Raw genomic sequence first — 24,927 nt, 5'->3', positions numbered from 1 at the left:
CATCTGACAAAATGCCTCCGAGCCAAACCTCTTTCGAGCGCTGTCCAAATGCGAGCTTTGCACTTGAGATCCAATCACCCGGCAGCTGGGCAGTTCAAACAGAGCAACCGTCAGTGACGACAGGCCCCTCCCACTCTGCTCCCTAAACATTACACTAAACTTCACACCAGGGTTGCCCCAGGCCAGTCCTCGCCCCCCAGTTGCCCGTTATCTGGGAGAAGTTTGGGTCCGCTCCTTTGAATGAAAGATTAGATGATCTTCTTCAAAGAGCAGCCTCCTTCATTCGATGGAAGTACTATCCGGAGCCCAGTGCAAGCTCTCTACTTGATGGAGGGTCTGTCTTAGAGACCATACAGCCTCTATTTTCCCTCAGCCCTTACTCCTTTCTCTCCCCGTTTGCCTCCCCGTTTGCTTCCCCGTTTGCTTCCCCGTTTGCTTACAACAGACACATACCTTCCCAGCCGTTCTCGATCCGCGACTCCCGGCTTGTTTAAAAGTCCCGGCCACTGTTGCAGCAGCCAATGGGAACCGCGACACCGCAATGTTGCACTTTCCACCCGGAAGCCAAGCGGCCTCAGCCAATGAGCGGCGAGCGGGAGCGTGTCTCAACGTTCTAAGCGGGAAACTTCCGGAGTCCCGGGACCCCAGACAGCGCTGCCCGGCACCGACCCCCCGGGACCCCAGACAGCGCCGACCGGCACCGACCCCCCGGAACCCCAGACAGCGCCGCCCGGCACCGACCCCCCGGGACCCCAGTCAGACCGCGCCGCCCTGCACCGACCCCCCGGGACCCCAGTCAGACCGCGCCGCCCGGCACCGACCCCCTGGGACCATAGTCAGCGCTGCCCGGCACCGACCCCCCCGGGACCCCAGGCAACGCCGCCTGACACCGACCTCCTCCCCCCCCCCCCCCCCCCCCCGGACGCAGCCCCGACTAACAGAACCAACACCAGCGCCGGGCCTCCGACCCCAGCCCCTGTTCCCCCCGACCCAACACACAACCACCGGGCGCCTAATCCCGGACCCAGTCCCCGCATCCCAGGCGCCAGCGCCGTACCCAGCCACCGAACGTCCGGACCCCAGTCCCAGGACCCAGCGGCGGGTCGCCGACCACCAGCCCCATACTCAAGCCAGCGCCGGGCCTCCCAACTCCAGCCCCGTCCCCCAGCCTAGCGCTGGGCCGGACCCTGACTACTCCCCGAGTCCAATCCCAGACCTCGGGCCCCCGGAGCTCCGGCCATGCTGATGATGAAGAAGGATGCGGTGGCCCGCAGCGCCACACACTCGGTGCCAAGCGAGGAGATGGTGATCGCCGTGGAGTTCAGCCCGTTCGAGAGCTGCGGCGCCGGCAGCCTGATCGCCTACGGGGGCGACAACTATGTGGTGGTGGGCAGCTGCCGTTTCCAGGTGAGCCGGTAGTGGTGGGTGTTGTTTGTCGGCCACTCCACTCTTAATGTCCGTACTAGCCCCAAGAATTGCATAGGCGAACCCTATCTCCAACGTTTCGACTATAAAACAGTACAGCACAAGGCCGTTCAATCCACTAGCACTGTGCTGACCATGATGCCACTTTAAACTGCACATGGTCCATTCATTCCCTGTTCATGTTTCACTTAAAGGTGGCTCTCTTATTTGCTTCCACAACTTCCCCTGGTAGCATCATATACCTTTAACCTATGCCCTTTGGTACTTGACAATTTCAGGGCTTAGTGGCCTTGTAGGTTGGGGTCAGGACAAAATAATTGCCTGTTGCTTTATTCAGATCCTTAATGTTCTCCTTTGGGCAGTGATTCGTCCTATCGATACAACCTTTGGTTGTTGATATCTATATATAAAGTCTGAAGAAGGGTGCTGACACAAAATGTCACCTCTCCATGTTCTCCAGAGATGCTGTCAGACCCACTGAGTTATGGGGGGGGGGGGGGAGGAATAGACCCTTCAGACCAACTCATCTGCTGACCAAGACGCCCTTCAACGCTAGTCCCATTTCATCGGTCTCAGTCACAGGGATCATTGGGTGGCTCAGCCTCTCAGTAGGGTCGAGGCTGATCTGTGCGTGGATTCAGCCTGGTTTCCCCGCCTCGACCCCATGCTCTTTGATCACTGACAGACCAAACTTCTGTCTGTCCAACACACGAGGGGTTCATCAAAATGACAATCTCTTCACCATGATCTTTTAGGAAGAAGATATTGACACCAAAGGCATGGAATACAAGACCCTGCAGACCTTTCACCGAGGAGTGCGCGTATGTGCTATTGCCTGGAGCCCAGAGACTACAGTTGACACAGTGACACACCTGGTAAAGTAAGAAAGGATCATTGATTATGAGTGTTGGCAATTGGGACCAGCTTAGTTGGACATTTTGGTCAGCATGGGCAAGTTGGGCAGAAGGGCCTGTTTACGTGCTGTATGACTCCGACTATGATTATTCATTAATCCATTGTGCAGACTTTTTAAAAATGTCTAAAATATAGATTCTTGAACAGCATATGGATAGAATTTAGAACTTTGTGGATTGAAGGGACTGTTCCTGTGGTGTATTATTCAATGTTCTAGTGTAGCACAGGAACAAATCCACATTGTCTGTGCCAAAGAAGTTAAACTAATCGTGCACAGGAACATGTTTTGGAAAGGTTTAGTGGCATATGAGACTTTTAGATAGACACATGGATATGCAGGGAATGGAGGGATATTGATCACTTGCAGGCAAATGGGATGTGTTTAACTTGGCATGGACATTGTAGGTCGAATGGTCTGTTCATGTGCTGTACTGTTGTATGGTATGCGACAACTGAACTAGTTTACTAAGGGCAATGGTCGTGGGCTGCTGGTTCTTCGTGGGAAGCCACTTAAGAGATTTGCTTTGGAAATTGACATGGTATTCTCTTCTATTGATACTTCGAAAGCGAAGATTTATCAACAATATAACATCCGTTTCTAGTTAATTAAAACAACAATCCTCTCTTCTACATACAATAGTCAGAATTCCCTTGCCTCTTGACTGCACACCAATAGGAGTATTAGATGGAAAAGCTTCCTATGGGAATGCATTGCCACTTATACAATTGGATTTATTGGGGTGAAACTGTTTGTGTCACAGAAAATATGGAGGGCTTACTAGAAACACAACCCATCCTGAACATTAGTTAGTTTATCTGGAGGGAAGGAATGGGTGACATTTTGGGTCGAGACCCTTCTTGGGGGTATGGGGAGGAAGCAGGAACGGGGTACTGATTGAGAATGATCAGCCATGATCACATTGAATGGCGGTGCTGGCTCGAAGGGCCGAATGGCCTACTCCTGCACCTATTGTCTATTGTCTATTCTTCAGCTGAAGGAGGGTCTCGACCTGAAACGTCACCCATTCCTTCTTTCCAGAGGTGCTGCTTGTCCCGCTGAGTTACTCCAGCATTTTGTGTCTTTGATTTAAACCAGCATCTGCAGTTCTTTCCTACACATTAGTTAGTTTAGTTAGTTATCCATTCAGCAGAAAGACTATACATGATTACAATCAAGCCGTCCAGTGTACAGATATTGGATAAAGGGAATAACATTTAGTGCCACAAAGTCCTAAATTCTATCCAGGTGAGACAGAGGTTCACCTGCACCTCCTCCAACCTCATCTATTGCATCCGCTGCTCTAGATGTCAACTTATTTATATCGGCGAAACCAAGCGCAGGCTCGGCGATCGCTTCGCTGAACACCTGCGCTCGGTCCGCATTAACGCAACTGATCTCCCGGTGGCCCAGCACTTTAACTCCCCCTCCCATTCCCAGTCTGACCTCTCTGTCATGGGCCTCCTCCAGTGCCATAGTGAGGCCCGCCGGAAATTGGAGGAGCAGCACCTCATATTTCGCCTGGGCAGTTTGCAGCCCGGTGGTATGAACGTCGACTTCTCCAACTTCAGATAGCTCCTCTGTCCCTCCCTTCCCCTCCTCCTTCCCAGATCTCCCTCTATCTTCCTGTCTCCACCTATATCCTTCCTTTGTCCCACCCCCGACATCAGTCTGAAGAAGGGTCTCGACCCGAAACGTCACCCATTCCTTCTCTCCCGAGATGCTGCCTGACCTGCTGAGTTACTCCAGCATTTTGTGAATAAATCTATCCATTCTATGTTCTATATGCTCTTCAAGGATCTATATTTTAGACATTTTTAAAAAGTCTGCACAATGGATTAATGAATAATCATAGTCAGCATCATACAGCACACAAACAGGCCTTTCTGCCCAACTTGTCCATGCTGACCAAAGTCCAATTGAAGATTTAAATTGTAAATTGTAAATTGTAAAAACCTTTATTGTCACCACACACAGTGCAGCGAAATTAAAGCAGTCCAGATGATGCAATCACACACAGCACACAGTACAAAGGATAAACCTTTATCCATTACAAGCTAAACCTAATCTACTGAATTAAACAAACTGACCTCTAATACAATATAGACAAAACAATTACAATACGGTCGAGGCAGTGTACAGTGCAATCAAGACAGCAAGTTATTGCACAGCAATGAGAGCTAACATATTGCAAGTGCCGTTTAAAAAAATTAAAAATAAAATAATGTAATTAAATATAAGGTGCGGTCGGTTGTAACATGTAATAAGTTTAGCAAATGTTAAGCAATATAAGTGCAGTAGAATGTAAATTTGTATTAAATTGAGGCTTATGTTTTCTGACAAGTAACTGACAGTGTTCCGATCAGTTCCGTTCCTTCCATTCAGTTTTATGTGAGTGTCTGGCAGTGTTCAGCTCACGTATGACACTGGGGTAGAAACTGTTCTTGAGTCTATTAGTCCGTGATGTAATGGACCTGAACCGTCTACCAGAGGGCAGCAGTTGGAGCAGCTGATGACCAGGGTGGGAAGGATCCCTCAGGATGTTGGCTGCTCTGCTGAAGCAGCGGAGGGAGTAAAGTTCCTCTAGAGAGGGCAGTGGGCAACCAATGATTTTTTTTGCAGAGTTGATGACCCTCTGAAGGGCTTTCTTGTCTGCCTCTGAGCTGCTGGTGTACCACATAGAAATACAGTACGTCAGCACACTCTCGATGGTGCAACGGTAGAAAGTCACTAGCAGCTGCTCTTGCAGGTTGTTCTTCCTGAGGATCCTCAGAAAGTAGAGCCGCTGCTGTGCCTTTTTGACTGCCGCTATGGTGTTTGTGGTCCAGGAGACATCCTCAGCAATATGCGTGCCCAGGAACTTGAAGGCAGGGATCCTTTCCACACAAACCCCGCTGATATGCAGTGGTGTGTAGCCCGTATTGTGTCTTCGGAAGTCTATTATGAGTTCTTTTGTCTTGGAAGGATTCAGAGCCAGATTGTTTTCCGCACACCAGACTTCATCTCTGTAGGCTGTCTCGTCATCTCCTGAGACGAGTCCAACCACAGTCGTGTCATCCGCAAACTTGATGATGGTGTTGGTAGGATGAGTGGGGGTGCAGTCATGGGTGTAAAGGGCGTAGAGAAGAGGGCTCAACACGCATCCTTGTGGGCAGCCGGTGCTGATTGTGAGAGTGGAGGATGTGTGAGGGCCTAATCTGACCATCTGGGGCCGATTGGTCAGGAAGTCCTTAATCCAGTTACAGATAGATTGGGAGAGTCCTAAATCAGTTAGTTTAGAAACCAGTCTGTCCGTGATGACCGTGTTAAATGCTGAACTATAATCTATGAAGAGCATCCTCACGTAACTGCCCTGCCGCTCAAGATGGGTCAGTGCGGTGTGTAGGGCAGTAGTAATGGCGTCCTCTGTAGACCTGTTTGATCTGTAAGCGAATTGGTGTGGGTCGATAGAGGCTGAGAAGCTGGCTTTGATGTGCTGCTGGACCAGCTTCTCAAAGCACTTCAGATAGTCTCAGGGTTTCCAATGAGGTAGATGGTAAGTCAGGGCCACTCTCTAGCTGGTGATGGGATGGTTCAGTTGCCTAATAACAGATGGGAAGGGACTGTCCCTGAATCTGGAGGCATGCATTTCACCTCTTGCCTGATGGGAGAGAGGAGAAGAGGGAGTGTCCCGGATGAGACTGGTCCTTGATTATGCTGGTGGCCTTGCCAAGGCAGCATGAAGTGTAGATGGAGTCAATGAAAGGGAGGTTGGTTTGTGTTATGGTCTGGGCTACGCCTACAACTCTCTGCAATGGGGGTGTGCTACATAGATGTTTGTATTGTAGCTTACGTAAAGTGGATTGAAATCTACACTGGAATTCCAACTCTTGTTTTTGGAGTTTCTGCCCAGAATTTTGGATTAATAGAGCAGAGACCTGTTTCCATTTAAGTTTTCAGTTCAGCTTAACAAGTTATACTGGAAATGATAAATCAATTGAGTTTTTTTCCTCGGAGGATTTCTGCATTTATTGCAAAATGTACATAAGTCCCTTTGGTTAAAAAAAATATTTTTATTTGACATTTGTTTAATTGTTTTGAAATAAATCCAAGCTGAGGTCAGTCAGAGTAATTTGACTTTGAAAGTTATCGTGACCCATCGCAAGGCTTCAGTTTGTATGGTAAAGTCCAGTTGAGAGGTACAGCATGGAAACAGGCCCTTCAGCCATCGAGTGCATGGTGCCCATTGATCACACGCTCGTATTAGTTCTATGTTATACCACTTTCCCATCCGCTCCCTACACTGTTGGGGGAATTTACAGAGGACAATTAACTTTGGGTTGTGGGGGAAAACTGGACCACCCACACAGGGTGAATGTGCAAACTCCATATAGACAGCCCATGGTCAGATTCAAACCCAAGTGTCTGGTGCTGTGAGGCAGCGGCACAACCTGCTGCGCTATTGTGCCATCATAAAGATGCCCCACCGAGTCCGTGCCAACAATTAAGCATCCGTTTGCACTAATCCTCCATTAATAGCATTTTTGGTTTCACTTCTGCACGCATTTTCATCAACTACACCCTGATTATGAGTCCCAGGCACCTACACCCTGAGAACAATTTATAGAGGTCAATCAACCGACTAGCACAAACATCTTTGAGATGTGGGAGGAAACCGGAGCATTCGGAGGAAACCCATGGGAATGTGCAAACTCCACAGACAGCACTCGAGGTCAGGATTGAACCCTTTCTCTGGCACTGGAGGCAGCGACTCTACTGCTGAGCCACTTTATCATCTAATCCCAGAGTACCAGATTTAGCCATGGTAGGGGAATCAAGAACCAGAAGTCACTGGTTTAAGACGTGAAGGGACAGATTTAATAGATTCGTAGATTTGATTGAAAGATTTAAAGCTGAGGGGCATCTTTTCCACGTTGGGCAGTAGATATATGGAATGTGCTGCCAGAGGAGGTTCTTGAGGCAGGTACTAAAACAACATTTAAAAGACATTTGGGCAAGTACATGGATAGGGAAGGTTTAGAGGGACAAGGGCCAAACATGGGACTAGTGTAGATGGGATGTCTTAGTTGACAGGAGCAAATTGGGCCAGCTTCCATGTTGTATGATTATGACTAATATCATCAAAGCAGATGGCTTGGTCACTGTCACAGTCCAGTTTGTGCCATTGGCCATGCATGCACCCATTGGCATCTCACCTCCTACATTGCAGATGTTGCTGTTTCCCAGCTGCAGTTATAAGTCAAGAAGATGGTGGTGAGGGTTTACCGTTTGCTCATGAAGTCTCAGCAAATTGTTGCTTTTTATTTGTTTGGGCAACTCAGGTGGTCAGAGTGGTGAAGATGTCCTTTGGCACTTGCGCTTTTATCGGGAAGGGTCTCTTAAGGGTCTTTTTCCCAGGATGGAAGATTCTAAAACTAGAGGGCGCAGGCTTAAAGTGAGAGGGGAGAGATCATAATCATAAGACCATAAGTGATAGGAGCAGAATTAGGCCATTCGGCCCATCAAGTCTACTCCGCCATTCAATCATGGCTGATCTATCTCTCCCCCCTAACTCCTTTCTCCTGCCTTCTCCCCATCATAATCTTTGACACCCGTACTAATCAAGAATCTATCTATCTCGGCAAAGAATTCCACAGATTCGTCACCCTCTGACTAAAGAAATTCCTCATCTCCTTCTTAAAAGAACGTTCTTTAATTCTGAGGCTATGAGCTCTAGTCCTAGACTCTCCCACTAGTGGAAACATCCTCTCCACATCCACTCTCTCTAAGCTTTTTATTACTCTGTACGTTTCAATGAGGTCCTAAACTCCAGCGAATACAGGCCAGTGCTGTCAAAAGCTCATCATATATTAACCTACTCATTCCTGAGATCATTCTTTTAAATCTCCTCTAGACCCTCTCCAGAGCCAGCATATCCTTCCTCAGATATGGTGCCCAAAATTGCTCACAATATTCCAAATGTGGTCTGACCAGAGCCTTTTAGAGCCTCAGCTTTACATCCCTCTTTCGAAATAAATGCTAGTATTGTGTTTGCTTTCTTTACTACCGATTCGACTTGCAGATTAACATTTTGGAAATCCTGCACCAGCACTCCCAAGTCCCTTTGCACCTCCGATTTCTGGATTCTCTCCCCATTTAGAAAATAATCTACACCTTTATTCTGACTACAAAAATGCATGACTCCACACTTTGCTATGCTATATTCCAGCTAGAATTAAAGAGGGACCTCGGGGCAACGTTTGCACTCGGAGGGTAGCCCATATCTAGAATGAGCTGCCAGAGGAAGCTGTAGAAGCTAATACAATTATGATTTTTAAGAGACATTTGGACAGGTCTATGGATAGAATGGGTTTAGAAGGACATAGGCCAAATGCAAGCAAATAGGATTAGCCAATATGTCAACTTGGTTGGTGTTTGCCAAGGGACCAGTTTCTGTGCTGCACATCTTTGTCTCTGATAAACGGAATCAATGTAAATGGGTGGTCGATGGTTGGCGTGGGTGGGCTGAAGAGCCTGTTTCCGTGCTGTATCTCTCCGTGAAATACAATGAGAGTGATAGTCAAAAGCCATTAGACCAGTGATTTGAGTGCTTCTTCGATGTTTAACAGGATTTTCTTCAATCCTCACAGGCTATGCACGGCAGATGCAGACAGGAAGTTGCGATTGTTAACATCTGATCTCAAAGACAATACCACGTGGCAGGTAGGTTACCCATTGTTCTACATTTTATTACCTGTATCCTTACTGTGATTACACGTTAAAGGCTATTTAATGGTCTTCTGCATGGAAAACAAACCCATCCTGTCCAATCTCTCCTCATGAAATGCTTTATCATGGCCCTTCATGTTCGAAGCTCTCCATTTAAACTCCACTACAACACCATTTTTGGCTCTGTGTGGCTGAAATCCTCCCGGGTGTTATTCCAACAAATTTCCTGAAGCGTTCTTGGAGTCTGCAATTCCTTCCTCAAGAATCTTAGTTTGGTGTATGTATTTCTTTTTTCAATGTCACTCATTACGATCTGCTGCTAAATTGACAGCATTGATTAAATATGTTTTGTTTATTGCCCTAGAATACATGGCGGAGGTCATTTTGCAATCTCCCCTCCACTCAACTCATGGACTGAGATGAACTTTCTTTGTCAGTCATTTCCAAGCGCAAAAATGTCAATGAAACATGATATGAAGCAGCTGAGTTGGAAAAAAGGCAGTTGTTTGAACTGAAGCTTCCTGGCTTATGATTCCCTGCAGGTGATTGAGGGCCACACGGACTACATTAACGATCTGGTATTCGATCCCATCAACGGGAAACAGATTGCGTCGGTGAGCGATGATCACACGTGTCGGTAGGTCGACCTTGGGATCGCAGCGTGCTTTAGGTTTCGGGTCGAGACCCTTCCATATGCCTATCCTGAAGCCTCTTAAACGCCAACAATCTGCGTTCAGCATCACCCCTGGGCAGCATGTTCCAGGCATCCACCACCCGCTGCGTGTAAAACAAAACTTCTCCTGCACATCTCCTTCAAACTTTGCCCCTCTCACCTTAAGGCTATGCCCTGAAGTATTTAATGTTTTTCTATCCTGGAATTGAAAGCGTTTTACTAGAATGCTGCCTGGGCTAGAGAGTATTAGCTATAAGGGGAGGTTGGGCAAAATTGGATTGTTTTGTCTTGCACGTCAGAGGTTGAAGGGAGACTTGATAGAACTTATAATATTGAGGAGCTTTAATTAAGTAATGAAGAAGAAATTATAAAATTGACACCAGATGATTACTAAAAAGAAAATTACAAGTATATAAAATTCTGAGAGGCATGGATAGGGTACACAGTCAGAACCCTATTTGCAGGGTAGAAGTATCAAAGAGTAGAGGGCATACCTTTAAGTCAAGAGAGGTAAAGTTTAAAGGAGATGTGTGGGGCAAGTTTTTAAACAGATTGGTGGGGTTTGGAACGTGTTGTCAGGGGTAGTGGTGCAGGCAAATACGATAGTAGCGTTTAAGAGGCTTTCAGATGGCGATATGGACCACGTGCAGACAGATTAGATTAGTGCAACTTGGCATTGTGGGCCGAAGGGCCTGTTCCTGTGCTGTACTGTTCTCTGTTAAGTCTTAACAAGGGATCTAGACAAAATCTTGGGGTAAAGTATTGCTTTTTTATTTGCTGCAGTTAAATACAAGAGGAGAAAACTCTGCTCTTGACCGTTTATTTTTCTTCCTCTCTGCCTCCTCTTGCCAGTTTAAATAAACTGCTGCCAAGTTAAACTTGATTAGGTTGCTGCCTCGGCAAGTTAAGAGCTGGCCAGGAAGCCTAGGGTGCTGGAGGCAAGACCCAGACTCGACACGGGTAGTTGCCTGTATCAGGCAGAGAGTGAAAATAATCAGCTGCTTCCTGCACCAGCACTCTCTCTGTTTTCCTGGTTTCACGGCAAACCGTGCTTGCTGTTCATTGAGGGAATGAAGGATAAACTAAAACCGCATCTCCCTTATCGCTTGGTGGCAAAGCTAATAGAGCAGCTGCCTCACAGCTCTAGTGACCTTTAGCGCTGTCATTGTGGAGTTTGCATGTTCTTCCCAGGACCATGGTGGTATCCTCTTTACCAAATGCGTACAGATGCGGAATGCGTGAAAGGTCTGGATGGAGTGGATTGGAGAGGATGTTTCTCGTAGTGGGAGAGTTTAGGACCAGAGGGCGCAGCCTCGGAATAAAAGGGCACCTTTAGAATGGAGATCAGGAAGAATTTCTTTAGCCAGAAGGTGTTGAATCTGTGGAATTCATTCCCACAGATGGCCATCATTGAGTATTTTTACAGCAAAGATTTTGATAGGTTCTTCACTAGTAAGAGCGTCAAAGGTTACAGGGTAGGAGAATGAGATTGAGAGAGGAAAAATAAATCAGCCATGATTGAATGGTGGAGCCTTGATGGGCCAAATGGCCTAATTCTGCTCCTATGTCTTTTGGGTTGGTGGGCTAATTGGCCGCTGTGTAGGAGAATGAGAGAATTTGAAATTAGTTAATGGTGAATTTACGGCGGCACTGGTGGCACAGCGGTAGAGTTGCTGCCTTACATCGCCAGAGATCTGGTTACGATCCTGAACGCAGGTGCTGTCTGTTCGGAGTTTACACATCCACCCTGTGACTGTGTGGGCTTTCTTCGAGTGCTCCAGTGTCCTTCCACATTCCAAAGACGTACAGGTTTGTAGGTTAATTGGCTTCGGTAAAATTGTCCCTCTGAGGGACAGAGATCGCTGATCGGCCTGGACTCGGTGGGCCGAAAGGCCAGTTTGTGTGCTCTATCTCTAACCTAAATTAAATAAAATAGCACCAGAGAAAAATCAGCATAAATGGGTGGTTGAAGGTCGGCATGGATTCAGCAGGTCGCAGGGCTTGTTCCTTGGTGTATCAATCCATGAGTAAAATCTCCTACTTCATCCAGGTTTGCAGATGATATTGGGCTGGGTAGCAGTGTAGGTTGTGGGTGGATTTGGGGGGTGGATGGAATTATTTGAGTTCATCCATGATTAGAGATACATACAGCATGGTAACAGACCCTTTGGCCCACGAAGTCCATGCCGACCATCGATCACCCATTCATGCTTGTTCTACGATCTCAAACTTTCTCATCCTACACACTAGGGGCAATTTTACAGAGGCCAATTAACCTACAAACCTGCACATCTTTGGGATGTGGGAGGAAACCAGAGCACCCGGAGGAAACCCACACCTGACAGCACCTGAGGTCAGGATTGAACTGGGGCCTCTGGCGCTCAGGCAGGGAGAAACTGAGTTAATATTTCAAGCGAAGAACCTGTATCAGAACAAATGAAAACTCCTGGAAGAGTAACAACAATAAATTGAACAGAAATCCAATAATGTCAGTGTTGTCAATAGACAATAGGTGCAGGAGTAGGCCATTCGGCCCTTCGAGCCAGCACCGCCATTCAATGTGATCATGGCTGATCATTCTCAATCAGTACCCCGTTCCTGCTTTCTCCCCATATCCCCTGACTCCGCTATCCTTAAGAGCTCTATCTAGCTCTCTCTTGAATGTATTCAGATAATTGGCCTCCACTGCCCTCTGTTTTGTATTGTCAAACAGTCAAAACTGTTTTTTTTTTAAAACAAATATAAAAACAAATCATGGAACCATCTGTTTGGGTTGGTGTAAATGAACCCCGGACAGTGTGGAAGAGTAGAGAGATCTCCTGATGGAACACCCTCCCTGCAGCCTTGGCCAAATCACTCTGTGATCTCGTTCTGCGAATAATTGGCGGCTTCATCTTCCAACGAACTGTTCTCTGGGTGTGCAGCAACCTGGGAATTCCCGCCCCAAGGAGGCGTATAGATCCAACAGCATGCTTCCTCCTGGTGGCTGTAGCTGCCTCGAGTACGCTCAGCCTTTTCCTGACCTGTTGTTCTTGCTCTGAAGCCAGCTAATTTTGGCGGCGGTTCACACGGACTTTCTTTCCAATGTACTGTTAGCTAGCAAGATGATGCTTTCACTTTCCCGGGTAAACGGCCGTCGCATTGCTGCTCGAAGGAGGCGGGTGGCCACTGGCGAATATCTGGTGGTGGGGAAACCCCTGGGCTCCGTGATGTGCCACTGTGTTCAGGGTGGGTTCTTGCCGAAGGACTGCAGCTGCAGAAGGTGGCAGCAATCTGCAGAAGGATCTCGACCAGTGAAGTCTCCGGGAAAACTGCAAGCACTGAATGTATTCAAGATAGTGACTGATATTTTGGATGTTAAGGGAAGCATTATATAGGATTAGTGCAGAAAGTGGCATTGAGGTGAAAGATCTAACGTTTATATTGAACAATGGAACATCCGTGAATGATCCGGAAATTCCGTTACGAATGCAGAACACTGCAGATGCTAAAACCCTGAAATAAGATAGCCAGTGCTGGAAATACCCTGCAGGTCAGGCAGCATCATTGGAGAGAGAAACTGAGTTAATGTTGCAGGCAAAGAGCCTCTATCAGACAAATTTTCATTTTGCCGTAGTTTTTTTATTGTCACCTGTACCAAGGTGCAATGAAAAGCTATGCTGCCTGTCTGCTGATTTACTCCAGCACTTTGTGTCCTTTTGTGTATTAACCAGCATCTGCAGTTTCAACATTTTAGCTGCTGAAAGATAGCTGCAGATGGATGGAGTGATTCTAGTACCTCCTTGTCTCTTTCTTCATTTGCCAACAGCTGAAGCCGATTTAAAAAAAAATATATATAAATTACATTTCCTTCCTTCCTCCCTCTCAGTTCCAAGAAGGGTATGGATTGCTCCGTCCCCCTCCCTGGCTTCCCCACCCCAACCTTTTAATATGATCCTTTTGCATCTGTGAAATCTTCCAAAACGAAAACGAGTCCTTTGGGTTTGTGGTATAGAATTCTGCTCTGATTGACCTTGGTTGACCACGTAACATTGGAGAAAGTTTAATGAAACACATCTGCATGGGGAGTGGGGAGGAGAAGTTTGTTTCCACTCTCCCAGCTGTGTGCAGCTGTGCCTCCATGAATCCCGCTGTACGAACTTGCTTTCATCTACCTGGGGCTTGTCAGCCACACAGCGACGGCCCAGTGGGAAGCCTTCTCACGTCTGGGTCAGGAGGTCATGGGCTCGGGTCCCGTTTCAGAGCTGGGAGCATTGGACCTGCGATTGGACCTGTCCAGTTCTGTTTAGAGATACAGTGTGGAAACGGGCCCTTCGGTCACCCGTACACTTGTCCTATCCTACGCAGTAGGGGCAATTTATAGAAGCCAATTAACCTACAAACCTGCACATATTTGCGAATGTGGAAGGAAACTGGAGCACCCGGAAAAAACGCGTGCAGTCACAGGGAGAAGGTGCAAACTCTGCACAGACATCACCCGTAGTCAGGATCAAATCCGCGTCTCTGGCCCTGTGAGGCAGCAACTCTACTGCTGCTCCACTGTTCTGCCCAATGTAGTGCAGGGTATCGGGACTATGGTATATCAGGGTATGAGGGACTCGGGGTACCTGAAGAGGTATCGTCTTCAGGATGAGACAGTAAACTAGAACATATGATATAGACAGTACAGCACAGGAAGTGGCCCTTCGGCCTACAATGTTTGTGCAAACATGATACAAGACCAACTCTTATCTGCCTGCACATGATCCATTCCATGCATATCCGTTTGCCGATCCAGAAATCTCTTAATCACCACCATTGTATCTGCCTCAACCACCACCCCTGGCAGCGCGTTCCAAGCACCTACCATTCTCTGTGTTTCTTTAATACATACTTGTCCCGCACACTCCATTATCTTTACCCCTTTCATCTTCACCACTCACACCGGTCATCACAAAGTGCTTCGAGAGACTGGTCCTGCAGCACATCAAAGCCAGCCTCCCACCCACCTTCGACCCATACCAGTTTGCCTACAGAGCAAATAGGTCTACAGGGGATGCCATTGACACTGCTCTTCACACTGCACTGACCCACCTTGAACACCAGGGGAGCTATGTGAGGATGCTCTTCCTCGACTTCAGCTCTGCCTTTAACACGGTCATCCCGAGCAGACTGGTCACCAAACTTTCTGACCTTGGATTTTCCCAAACCATCTGCCAATGGATCAAGGACTTCCTGACCAACCGCCCCCAGACCGTCAAAATAGGCCCTCACCTCTCCTCCACCATTACACTGAGCACCGGCTCACCACAGGGCTTTACTCCCTCTACACTCACGACTGCGCCCCCACCCATCCCACCAACACCATCATCAAGTTCGCGGATGACACGACTGTGGTTGGACTCATCTCAGGAGGAGATGAGACAGCCTACAGGGATGAAATCCAAAGGCTGGCAGCATGGTGTTCAGTGAACAATCTTGTCCTGAACTCCTCCAAAACAAAGGAACTTATAATTGACTTTAGGAAAACCAGTGTAGAATACGACCCACTCTACATCAATGGGGTCTGTGTGGAAAGGGTACCCGCTTTCAGGTTCCTGGGTACGCACATCGCAGAGGATCTTACCTGGTCTACCAACACCATCACCACAGTGAAGAAGGCACAGCAGAGACTCCACTTCCTGAGGATCCTCAGGAAAACCAACCTGCAGGAGAAGCTCATGATGTCCTTCTATCGCTGCTCCATCGAGAGTGTGCTGGCATACTGTATAACCACATGGTATGCCAGCTGCTCAGAAAAGGACAGGAAGGCCCTTCAGAGGGTCATCACAACGGCCCAGAAGATCATCGGCTGCTCACTGCCCTCCCTGGAGCACCTGTTCAGCCTACGCTGCCTCAGTAGAGCAGGCAAAATAATAAAAGATCCATCCCACCCCGGCCACCATCTGTTTCTTCATCTGCCCTCTGGTCGACGTTTCAGGTCGATCAAATCCCGAACAAACAGACTTAAGAACAGTTTTTACCCCAGGGCCATACGAGAACTGAACACTACCTTCTGCACTAGGCAACACTGTTAAAAAATCTTTTGTACTTAATATAATTGTATTTATTTGTTTTTGCATTTATTGCATATATGTTTTTACGCACCGTCAGGATTGGCTATTTTTTAATTTCGTTGTACTCGTTGCAATGACAATAAATGAATATTATTATTATTATTATTATAGCTATGCCCTCTAGTATTGCACATTTCCACCCTGGGGGAGAAAGGTTCTGCCCTATCTATGCCTCTCATAAGTTCATACACTTCTATCGTCTCCCCTCAATCTTTTCCGTTCCAGTCCAAGTCTATCCAACCTCTCCCTATAGCTAGAACCCTGTAATCCAGGCAACATTCTGATAAACCTCCTCTGCACCCTCTCCAAAGCCTCCACAACTTTCCTGTAATGGAGCAACCAGAACTCCACACAATACTCCAAATGTAGCCTAACCAAAATCCCATAGAGCTGAATTGTAACGTTCTGTTACCTACAATAAACTAAGACCCTTTTTACAAAAAACATAAGCAAGGATGTAATGCTGAGGCTTTATAGGATGCTGGTGAGGTCACATTTGGAATATTGTGAGCAGTTTTGGGCTACATATCTGAGGAAGGATGTGCTGGTTTTGGAGAGGGCCCAGAGGTTTATGAGAATGATCCTGGGAATGATTGGATTAATGTATGAGGAGATTTTCATGGCTCTGGACCAGTACTCACTGGAGTTTAGAGGATGAGGAGAGGAATCTCATTGAAACCTACCAGATATGAAAGGCCTAGATAGAGTGAATGTGGAGAGGATGTTTTCAGTAGTGGGAGTGTCCAGGACCAAAGGGGGCAGCGTCAGAGTGAAAGGATGTATCTTTTGAGGAATCAGGAAGTGGGATGACATGGAACGAGTTGGTATGGATGGATGGTCGGCGTGGACTCGGTGGGCCTGTACTGTACTGTACTGTATCTAAACTAAACAAAATTGTAATTGTTCCTGTACCTCGCTGTACTCATGCACATGACACAGCCTCCCTGTGATCGCTTAGGTTTCTAGGTGCTCCAGTTTCCTTCCACATCTCAAAGACATGCGGGTCGGTGGGATGATTGGCCGCGGTAACTTACCCTGAGTGAACTGTCAAATCGGTGGAGGATTTGAGAAACTTGGAGAGCAAAGAATGTGTAAACGGGTGCTTGGTGGTTGATGCGGACACTATGGGTAGAAGGGCTTGTTTCGGGACTGCATGACTCAATTACGTATCTTTGAGTATTCGTGAAGCACGTCTATAACCTAAGCTGTGTAGCTATTGTTCATAAATGAATGCAATGTGATTAAATGTGTTTCAGTATCTGGGACCTCGATGGGAATCAAAAGACTTCGTTTCTGCTTCACTCTCCGGGAATGAGCTTGTGTTGGCATCCTGAGGACGTGTTCAAGGTTCACTTGTAATTTTTTTTCTAAGCCTTATGTTGTTTGTGTCTGTGGGAGACTTGAACCACAAGCTGGGAGCACTGGAGCAGCAGGGCAGATCTAGGGCTGGAATTTTTAAATTTACTGCCAATAATAACTGGGGAAAGAAAACAGACTTGGTGGCCGATTTAAAGAAGTTATTTTCTTCTCTTTTGCACCAGTGAAGGCCCTGAATTGGGACCAGTTTTTGTCATCTAAACCCTGCAATGTCTTTAATGGATGTTGAACAAGGACTACGAACAAATTGCTTTTGGTTTGTCATGTGCAAGGACTGCTGGAATATTCAGCAAAACATAAATTACTAGAGGAACTCAGCGGGTCAGGCTGCATCTGTGGAGGGAAGGTAAGGAACAGGTCAGTTCTGGTCTGAAGGGATCCGACCTGAAACGTCATCTGTCCATTCCCTCCACTGATGTTCATAGAATTGATTTGAGCACCTTTTCCTCACTAAAAGGGACAGGAGGAGGCCCTTCAGCCCATTGCAGTTTGGGATACTGACTCTTCTCTCGTTTCTTGCAGCTGATGGTGGCGGAGAAGAATGGGATCATCCGCTTTTATGACCTGGTTACTTTACAGGCTATCCTGTCCGTGGACTGTGGCCAGATGCCGCTGATGTCCGCCGACTGGTGCCTGGGCAACACCATCAAAGTTGGTGCGGTGGCAGGCAATGACTGGCTGATCTGGGACATCACTCGCTCCAGGTACATAAGTTATCGGAGCAGAATTAAGCCATTTGGCCAATCAAGTCTACTCTGCCATTCAATCATGGCTGATCTATCTGTCCATCTCGACCCCATTCTCCTGCCTCCTCCCCACAACCCCTGACATCCGTACTAATCAAGAATCTATCAATCTCTGCTGTAAAAATATCCATTGACCGTCTCCACAGCCTTGAATTCCACAGTTTTACCACTCTCTGGCTAAATAAATTCCTCCTCATCTCCTTTGGCAGTTGGCGTGCACAGCCATTAGCTTTCATCGAGGTTAGAGTCATAGAGATGTACAGCGTGGAAACAGGCCCTGCAACCAACATTCCCCCGCTACACTAGTCCTACCTGCCTGTGTTTGGCCCGTATCCCTCTAAACCTATCCAGACAAGTACCTATCCTATCCATGTACTTGTCCAAATGTTTCTTAAACGTTGGGATAGTACCTGCCTCAACTACCTCCTTCAGCAGTTCACCCCAAATACCTATCACTCTTTGTGGGGAAAAAAATTGCCCCTCACGTTCCTATTAAATCTCTCCCCCTCACCTTAAACCTATGTCCTCTGGTTCTTGATTCCCCTACTCAGGTAAAATAATCTGTGTTTTACCTTATCAATTCCAAGGTTAGGGGAGGGGGGTGGAGAACAGTCTAAAACAGAACAGAACTATCTAAAAGCCTCTTAAACGCCACATTTGTATCTGCCTCCAACACCACCCCTGGCAGTTCGTTCCAGGCACCCACCATTCTCTGTGCCAATAACGTGCCCCGCACATTGCCTTTAAACTTTGCCCCTCTCACCTTGACGCTCTGCCCTGTAGTCTTTGACATTTCCATCCTACTAAAAGGGTTCTAACTGGATCCCATCTGTGACCTTGCTTAGATCACATTTGGATCAATCTGAAGGGCCTCGACCCGCAATGTCACCAATCCACGTTTTCCAGCGATGTTGCCTGACCTGCTGAGTTACTCCAGCACGTTGTGTCTTTTTTGTTGTTGTAAACCAGCATCTGCAGTTCCTTGCATCTGGAGAATTTCCTGTCTGCTTTTGCCCCCCACATTATATTGGGGATATGGAGAAGATGCAAAATACTGAGTTCTCATCTATCGGGAAAGATAAAAGTAGTTTTAGTAGTGAAGGCTGAATAGTAATTGAAAACATAAAGGGGTTCTAGCATAAGAAAATACAGATGCTGACATGTGCAGCAACAAATTACTCGCTTGCTGGTAATGTGATGGTCAGGTGAACAGTCTGATTACTGGGATGTGCTAATTCCTAAAAATCTATGGCTTCCAAGCTTCCCATCCAGAAAATCTAATCTGTGTTCTCTTCATTAGATCTGAATAAATATCAAGACCTGCGTGTGAAAACTGAATTTTAGTAGTTGTGTTTTTTCTGTCTCTCACCAACAGTTATCCCCAGGAGAAGAGACCATCCCATTTGGATGGAGCCCAGAGATTTCGGTAAGATGGAATTTATTTACTGATATAGTCAACAGTATTTAATGGAACAATGAAATTCCTATATGTGAGATTTCACAGACCAATAATGCAATAACTCGCAAATAAATATATGTTCACGATATAGGAGCATTCGGCCCATCAAGTCTACTCCACCATGCAATCATGGTTGATCTATCTTTCCCTCTCAACCCCATCTCCTGCCTTTGTGCCATAACCCCTGACACCCGTACTAATCAATAAGTATCAATAATACAACAAATTAGAAACCATAATACAAGGTAACCCATAATAGTACGAAAACCAAAGACACAGTCCATAGAAGAACATTGTTTTAGAATTTGTAGATACAGCACGGAAACAGGCCCTTTGACCCACGAGTCTTTGCTGACCAACAATCTCCCCATGCACTATAGTTATCCTATACACTAAGGGCATTTTTGCAACTTACCAAAGCCAATAAACCTTCCAACCTAAACATTTTTGGAGTATGGGAGGAAACCGGAGCACCTGGTGAAAATCTAGATGGGGAGAATGTACAAACTCCGTACCGACAGCATCAGACAGTAGTCAGGATCGAACACTGGTCTCTGGTGCTGTTTGGCAGCAACCCTATCGCTGTGCCACCATGCCGCCCTTTGCTGAGGTTGGTGTTGTGCAATGTTCAAGAACCTTTTAGTTGTTGGGAAGGTCCCCGTGAAATGGCACAAGGGTGGGACATAGGGCTAGGGCTGCTGATATTAGTATTAAATATCGGTATCCTAAAAGCACTGAAGCCCAGCTGGTTCCCTAATGCCGCTGGGGAAGGGAGTAGGCTGTCCTTGTAGTCTCTGGACTATCAAATGTACTTCAGTTTCGCAATTTGTTGTAGTTTAAATTCCAGTTTGTGGAAGCTGGTCATGGAACTGATTAGATGGACGAACATCACCATTAATCTAAAGGATTCTAATGGGAGTTCTGGAAATGTGAGGCCTTTCAGCCTCTTGGATCTGTGCCAGCCTAAGTAGTATTGATGTTGGCTTGGCTTTATTATGGTCACTTGTGTCGAGATAGAGTGCAAAGCTTTTCTTTGCATGCTATGCAATCAAATCAAACCAAGCCATACACATGTACAACAGGTAGTGCAATGACACATTTATCAGGATGGAGAATATAACGTTCGCCATAGCATTACATTTATAGAGAAAATGTTCATGGTCCGCAATGAGGTTGGTTGGGAGATCAGGGACTGCATCCAATAATTGGGAGGACCATTCAGTAGTCTGACAACAGTGGGGAAGAAGCTGTTCTTGAATCTGGTGCCAAGTGCTTTTAGGCTTTTGAATCTTTATCCTGACAGGAGAGGTAAATGGTCCGTAATTATATTGGCTGCTTTCCCAAGCGTGAATGGAGTCGATGGGGGGGGGAATCTAGTTTCTGCGATGGGCTAGGCTATTTTCCACATTAATGCCCCTTCCCTGACCTTGGTCTATAATCTTGATCGACATTTGTGTACCTTTTCCATGTGTTAGGGGTTTCTGCCAGAGAATTCCAGATCCTCGGTATTGTCTGGATAAAAATGTTTTTCCTTGGCCCCTCTCACATTCTTCAATAACTTCATTCTGTGCCCCCTAGTTACTGGCCTCTGCTCTGAGAAATACTCCCATTCGTTTTATCCTTACTAAACTTAGAGTCATACAGCACTGAAACAAGCCCAACTTATCTATCCCGACCAAGATGCCCTTTTAAAATGGTCACATTCACCCTTGTTATCCCACACATGTTGCAGTTGTACAAAACATTGGTCAAGCTACTTTTGGAGTATTGTATTCTGTTCTGCACGCCTCACTATGGGGATGGAATTGTAGCAATAGAGAGAGTAGACATGATTCACCAGGATGTTGCCCTGGAATGGAGGCCTGTAGTTGTTTGGAGATTGGGTTTATTCTCATTGGAACATGGGGTTCTTATAACTTTAGACACCTCAGTTAAATCTTCCTTCATTCTCCCCGTTAACAATGAAAATGGGCCCCATGAGGGTTTTTTCAGAATTAGTTTTTTAGATACAGCATGGAAACTGGCCCTTCGTCCCTCCGTGTCCACACCGACCATCGATCACATGTTCATATTAGTGCTATGTTATCCCACATTCACATCCACTCCATCACACACTAGGGACAATTCAGAGGCCAATTAACCGACAAGCCCGCACGTCTTTGGGATGTGGGAGGAAATCTGTGCCTTATTGGATGAGCTCCCACATCACTGTGCAAATTCCACACAAACAGTACCCAAGGTCAGGATCAAACCTGGGTCTCTGGCGCTGTGTGGCAACAGCTCTGCCAGTTGTGCCACTGTGCCACCTGAGGATCTTTCCTTGTTCAGGGTGTGACTGCAGGTAGTGCAGCTGCCTCATAACTCCAATTACCTGGATTTTAATCCTCCTTCCTCCAAACAGTTGATGTTGAAAGTTTCTATTTGATTGGTGTAATTTTGTATTGCCCATTCATTGCAATGGAAATTAAAAGCTAGATTTGCCAACGTTTTTTCATATAATTGCAAATCTTCCTCTTTGGTTTTCCAGATGGTCAAAAGCTAATGAAAATCTTTTTGCAACAACTGGCTACCCGGGCAAGATGAACAGTCAACTACTTGTACACCACTTGGGTCATCCCCAGGTAAGCTTGGATTCAGAAAACAAAACTAATATGCGCCCCCGGGGCAAAGGCAGGAGAAAGTAGAATTGGGATATCACTGAAGCATTCAACAAATAGGTCATATTGACATGTTGCAAGTGTACAATACCCATTCGATCTTGCCCTGCAAGTCCTTATTTCACCTATCTTATTTGATTTCACAAAATGTTGTAGATTAGACAATAAACTAAACTATCAGTTGAGCATTGGCCTGGGCACCGGGTGAGTACCTCATCTACTGTGTGAGTTGTTTATTCACAAAATGCTGGAGTAACTCAGCATCTCAGGAGAGAAGGAATGGGCGACGATTCGGGTCGAGACCCTTCTTCAGACTGATGTCAGGGGGGCGGGACAAAGGAAGGATATAGGTGGAGACAGGAAGATAGGGGGAGATCTGGGAAGGGGGAGGGAAAGAGAGAGACAGAGGAACTATCTAAAGTTGGAGAAGTCAATGTTCATACCACTGGGCTGCAAGCTGCCCAGGCGAAATATGAGGTGCTGTTCCTCCAATTTCCGGTGGGCCTCACTATGGCACTGGAGGAGGCATCTGCAGTTGTTTTCTTATACTACTGTGTGAGTTGTGGTCAGTTGGGTGTAGTGACCCGGTTAACAAACCTCTCTTCCCTTGACAGCCTTTCATGGTCGGCTCTGCTCCCGTGGCCTCGGGCTTGAGCTGGCACCGGACACTCCCGTTATGTGCCGTTGGCGGAGATCGCAAGGTTTTATTTTGGATGACGGAAATGTAGAGAAGATCCCCCTTAACCCCTTGGTCGCACTATCGAACATCTTAAATGTTGGCTTCACTACTTTACCCGTGGTTTCTGGACCAAAGCACCAAGATCACTTCATCTGAGAGGGCTTCGAGCTGAACATTAAAGATTTGTTCATTTTGATTCTCATGTGTATAACTTGTATCTGTATCGCAACTATAATGTAGTGACACATCCCAGGGTGTTCACGGGAGCCCAGAAACATTGTCAGGCAGGGACACAGTCTGGGTCCTCAACCCAAACCTGATAAGACCTGATTCAGGGTCATACAGCATGGAAACCGTTTCTGCAGCGCAACTCAACCAAGATGCCCAATCTAAGTTAGACCTTTGGACATTTGACCAAAAGACATTTGGATCGATCATGGATAGGAAAGATCGAGAGGGATATGAGCCAAACTCTCGGGCAGGTGGGACTAGTGTTGATGGGGCATCTTGGTCGACATGTGCAAGTTGGGTTGAACGACCTGTTTCTGTGCTCAATGATTCGATGACTAACTCATTATCACCTAGCCCACAGCCAACAATGGACCATTTCCTTGATCATTGTTACTTTTTGTGCATATTTTTCTTTAATTTGTTCTATGTTTCTCTATATCACCATCTACCTTGTTGCCCTTTCCCCTGACTCAGTCTGAAGAAGGGTCTTGACCTGAAACATCACCTATTCCTTTTCTCCAGTAAAGCTGCCTGACCCAGCTTTTAGTGTGTATCTTAAGTTCCCATTAGCACCCTCTCAAGGAAACTAGGTGAAGAAGCGCAGAATTGATGTGCTAGCTATCTCAACATCCCCCTCTATTGTAACTTCACTGAGCTCTCATCAGATCACATGTCTGGGGAGGGGGCGGGACAAAGATAGGATGTAGATGGAGACAGGAAGACTAGTAGGAGAACTGGGAAGGGGGAGGGGATAGAGAGGGGAAGCAGGGCACTGGATACTACTGCCTGAAGTGGGAGAAGTCAATGTTCAAACCGCTGGGGTGTAAACTGCTCAAGTGAAATATGAGGTGCTGTTCCTCCAATTTGCGCTGGGCCTCACTCTGACAATGGAGGAGGCCCAGGACAGGGAAGGTCAGATTGGGAATGGGAGCAGAAGTTGTGCTGAGCCACCGGGAGATCAGGTTGGTTGAGACGGACTGAGCGGAGGTGTTCAGCGAAACGATCGCCGAGCCTGTGCTTGGTCTCGCCGATGTAGAGAAGTTGACATCTGGAACAGCGGATACAATAAATGAGGTTGGAGGAGGTGCAGGTGAACCTCTGCCTCACCCGGAAAGACTGTTTAGGTCCTTGGATGGAGTCGAGGGGGGAGGTAAAGGGACAGGTGTTGCATCTCCTGCAGTTGCAGGGGAAAGTACCTGGGGAGGGGGCGGTTTGTGTGGGAAGGGACGAGTGGACCAGGGAGTTTTGGAGGGAACGATCTCTGCGGAAAGCAGAAAGGGGTGGAGATGGGAAGATGTGGCCAGTGGTGGGATCCCGTTGGAGTTGTCCGAAATGTTTGGAGGATAATTTGTTGTATGCGATGGCTGATGGGGTGGAAGGTGAGGACAAGGGGGACTCTATCCTTGTTACGAGTAGGGGGAGCAAGAGCGGAGCTGTGGGATATTGAGGAGATCCTAGTAAGAGCCTTAACTATAATGGAAGAGGGGGAACCCCCGTTTCCTAAAGAATGAGGACATCTCTGATGCCCTAGTATGGAACACCTCATCCTGGGCACAGATGCAGCGTAGACGGAGGAATTGGGAGTAGGGGATAGAGTTATTGCAGGAAACGGGGTGGGAAGAAGTGTAGTCAAGATAGCTATGGGAGTCAGTGGGTTTGTAGTAGATGGAGATGGTGAGATCCAGAAGCGGTAGGGAGATGTTGGAGATGGTCCGTATATTTAAGAGCAGGATGGAAATTAGTGGTGAAATTGATGAAGTAATTGATGAACTCCCTGGTCCACTTGTCCCTTCCCACCCAAACCGCCCCCTCCCCAAGTACTTTCCCCTGCAACTGCAGGTGATGCAACACCAGTCCCTTTACCTCCCACCTCAACTCCATCCAAGGACCTAAACAGTCTTTCCCGGTGAGGCAGAGGTTCACCTACATGTCCTCCAACCTCATCTATTGTATCCGCTGTTTCA

The 24,927-nt window shown here is 46.9% G+C and overlaps 2 protein-coding genes across 4 annotated transcripts in view; one reads left to right on the top strand and one right to left on the bottom strand.

Annotated features, from left to right (window-relative positions):
* Positions 1–24,927, bottom strand: part of parpbp (PARP1 binding protein) — a 49,948-nt gene that overhangs the window by 17,716 nt on the left and 7,305 nt on the right. The window contains exon 1 of one of the 3 annotated variants that reach the window (XM_078417123.1): positions 1,217–1,362. The exons of 1 other annotated variant lie outside the window; for it this stretch is intronic. The gene's annotated coding sequence lies outside the window, so the exon portion shown is untranslated. Of the gene's footprint in view, positions 1–453; positions 884–1,216; positions 1,363–24,927 lie in introns of those variants that run through there. One more of the 3 variants, XM_078417122.1, reaches the window with a different exon arrangement.
* Positions 606–23,284, top strand: nup37 (nucleoporin 37). The gene is made up of 9 exons (XM_078417126.1): positions 606–1,407; positions 2,181–2,305; positions 8,968–9,040; positions 9,589–9,683; positions 17,071–17,161; positions 17,714–17,895; positions 19,313–19,363; positions 21,924–22,017; positions 22,668–23,284. Exons 1-9 carry the CDS (start codon positions 1,240–1,242, stop codon positions 22,779–22,781), a joined length of 993 nt encoding a protein of 330 aa, XP_078273252.1. The 5' UTR covers positions 606–1,239; the 3' UTR covers positions 22,782–23,284.

The sequence above is a fragment of the Rhinoraja longicauda genome, chromosome 20 (genome assembly GCF_053455715.1).
Source record: "Rhinoraja longicauda isolate Sanriku21f chromosome 20, sRhiLon1.1, whole genome shotgun sequence".
Taxonomy (NCBI): domain Eukaryota; kingdom Metazoa; phylum Chordata; class Chondrichthyes; order Rajiformes; family Arhynchobatidae; genus Rhinoraja; species Rhinoraja longicauda.
This window is presented reverse-complemented; position numbering and strand designations above follow the sequence as displayed.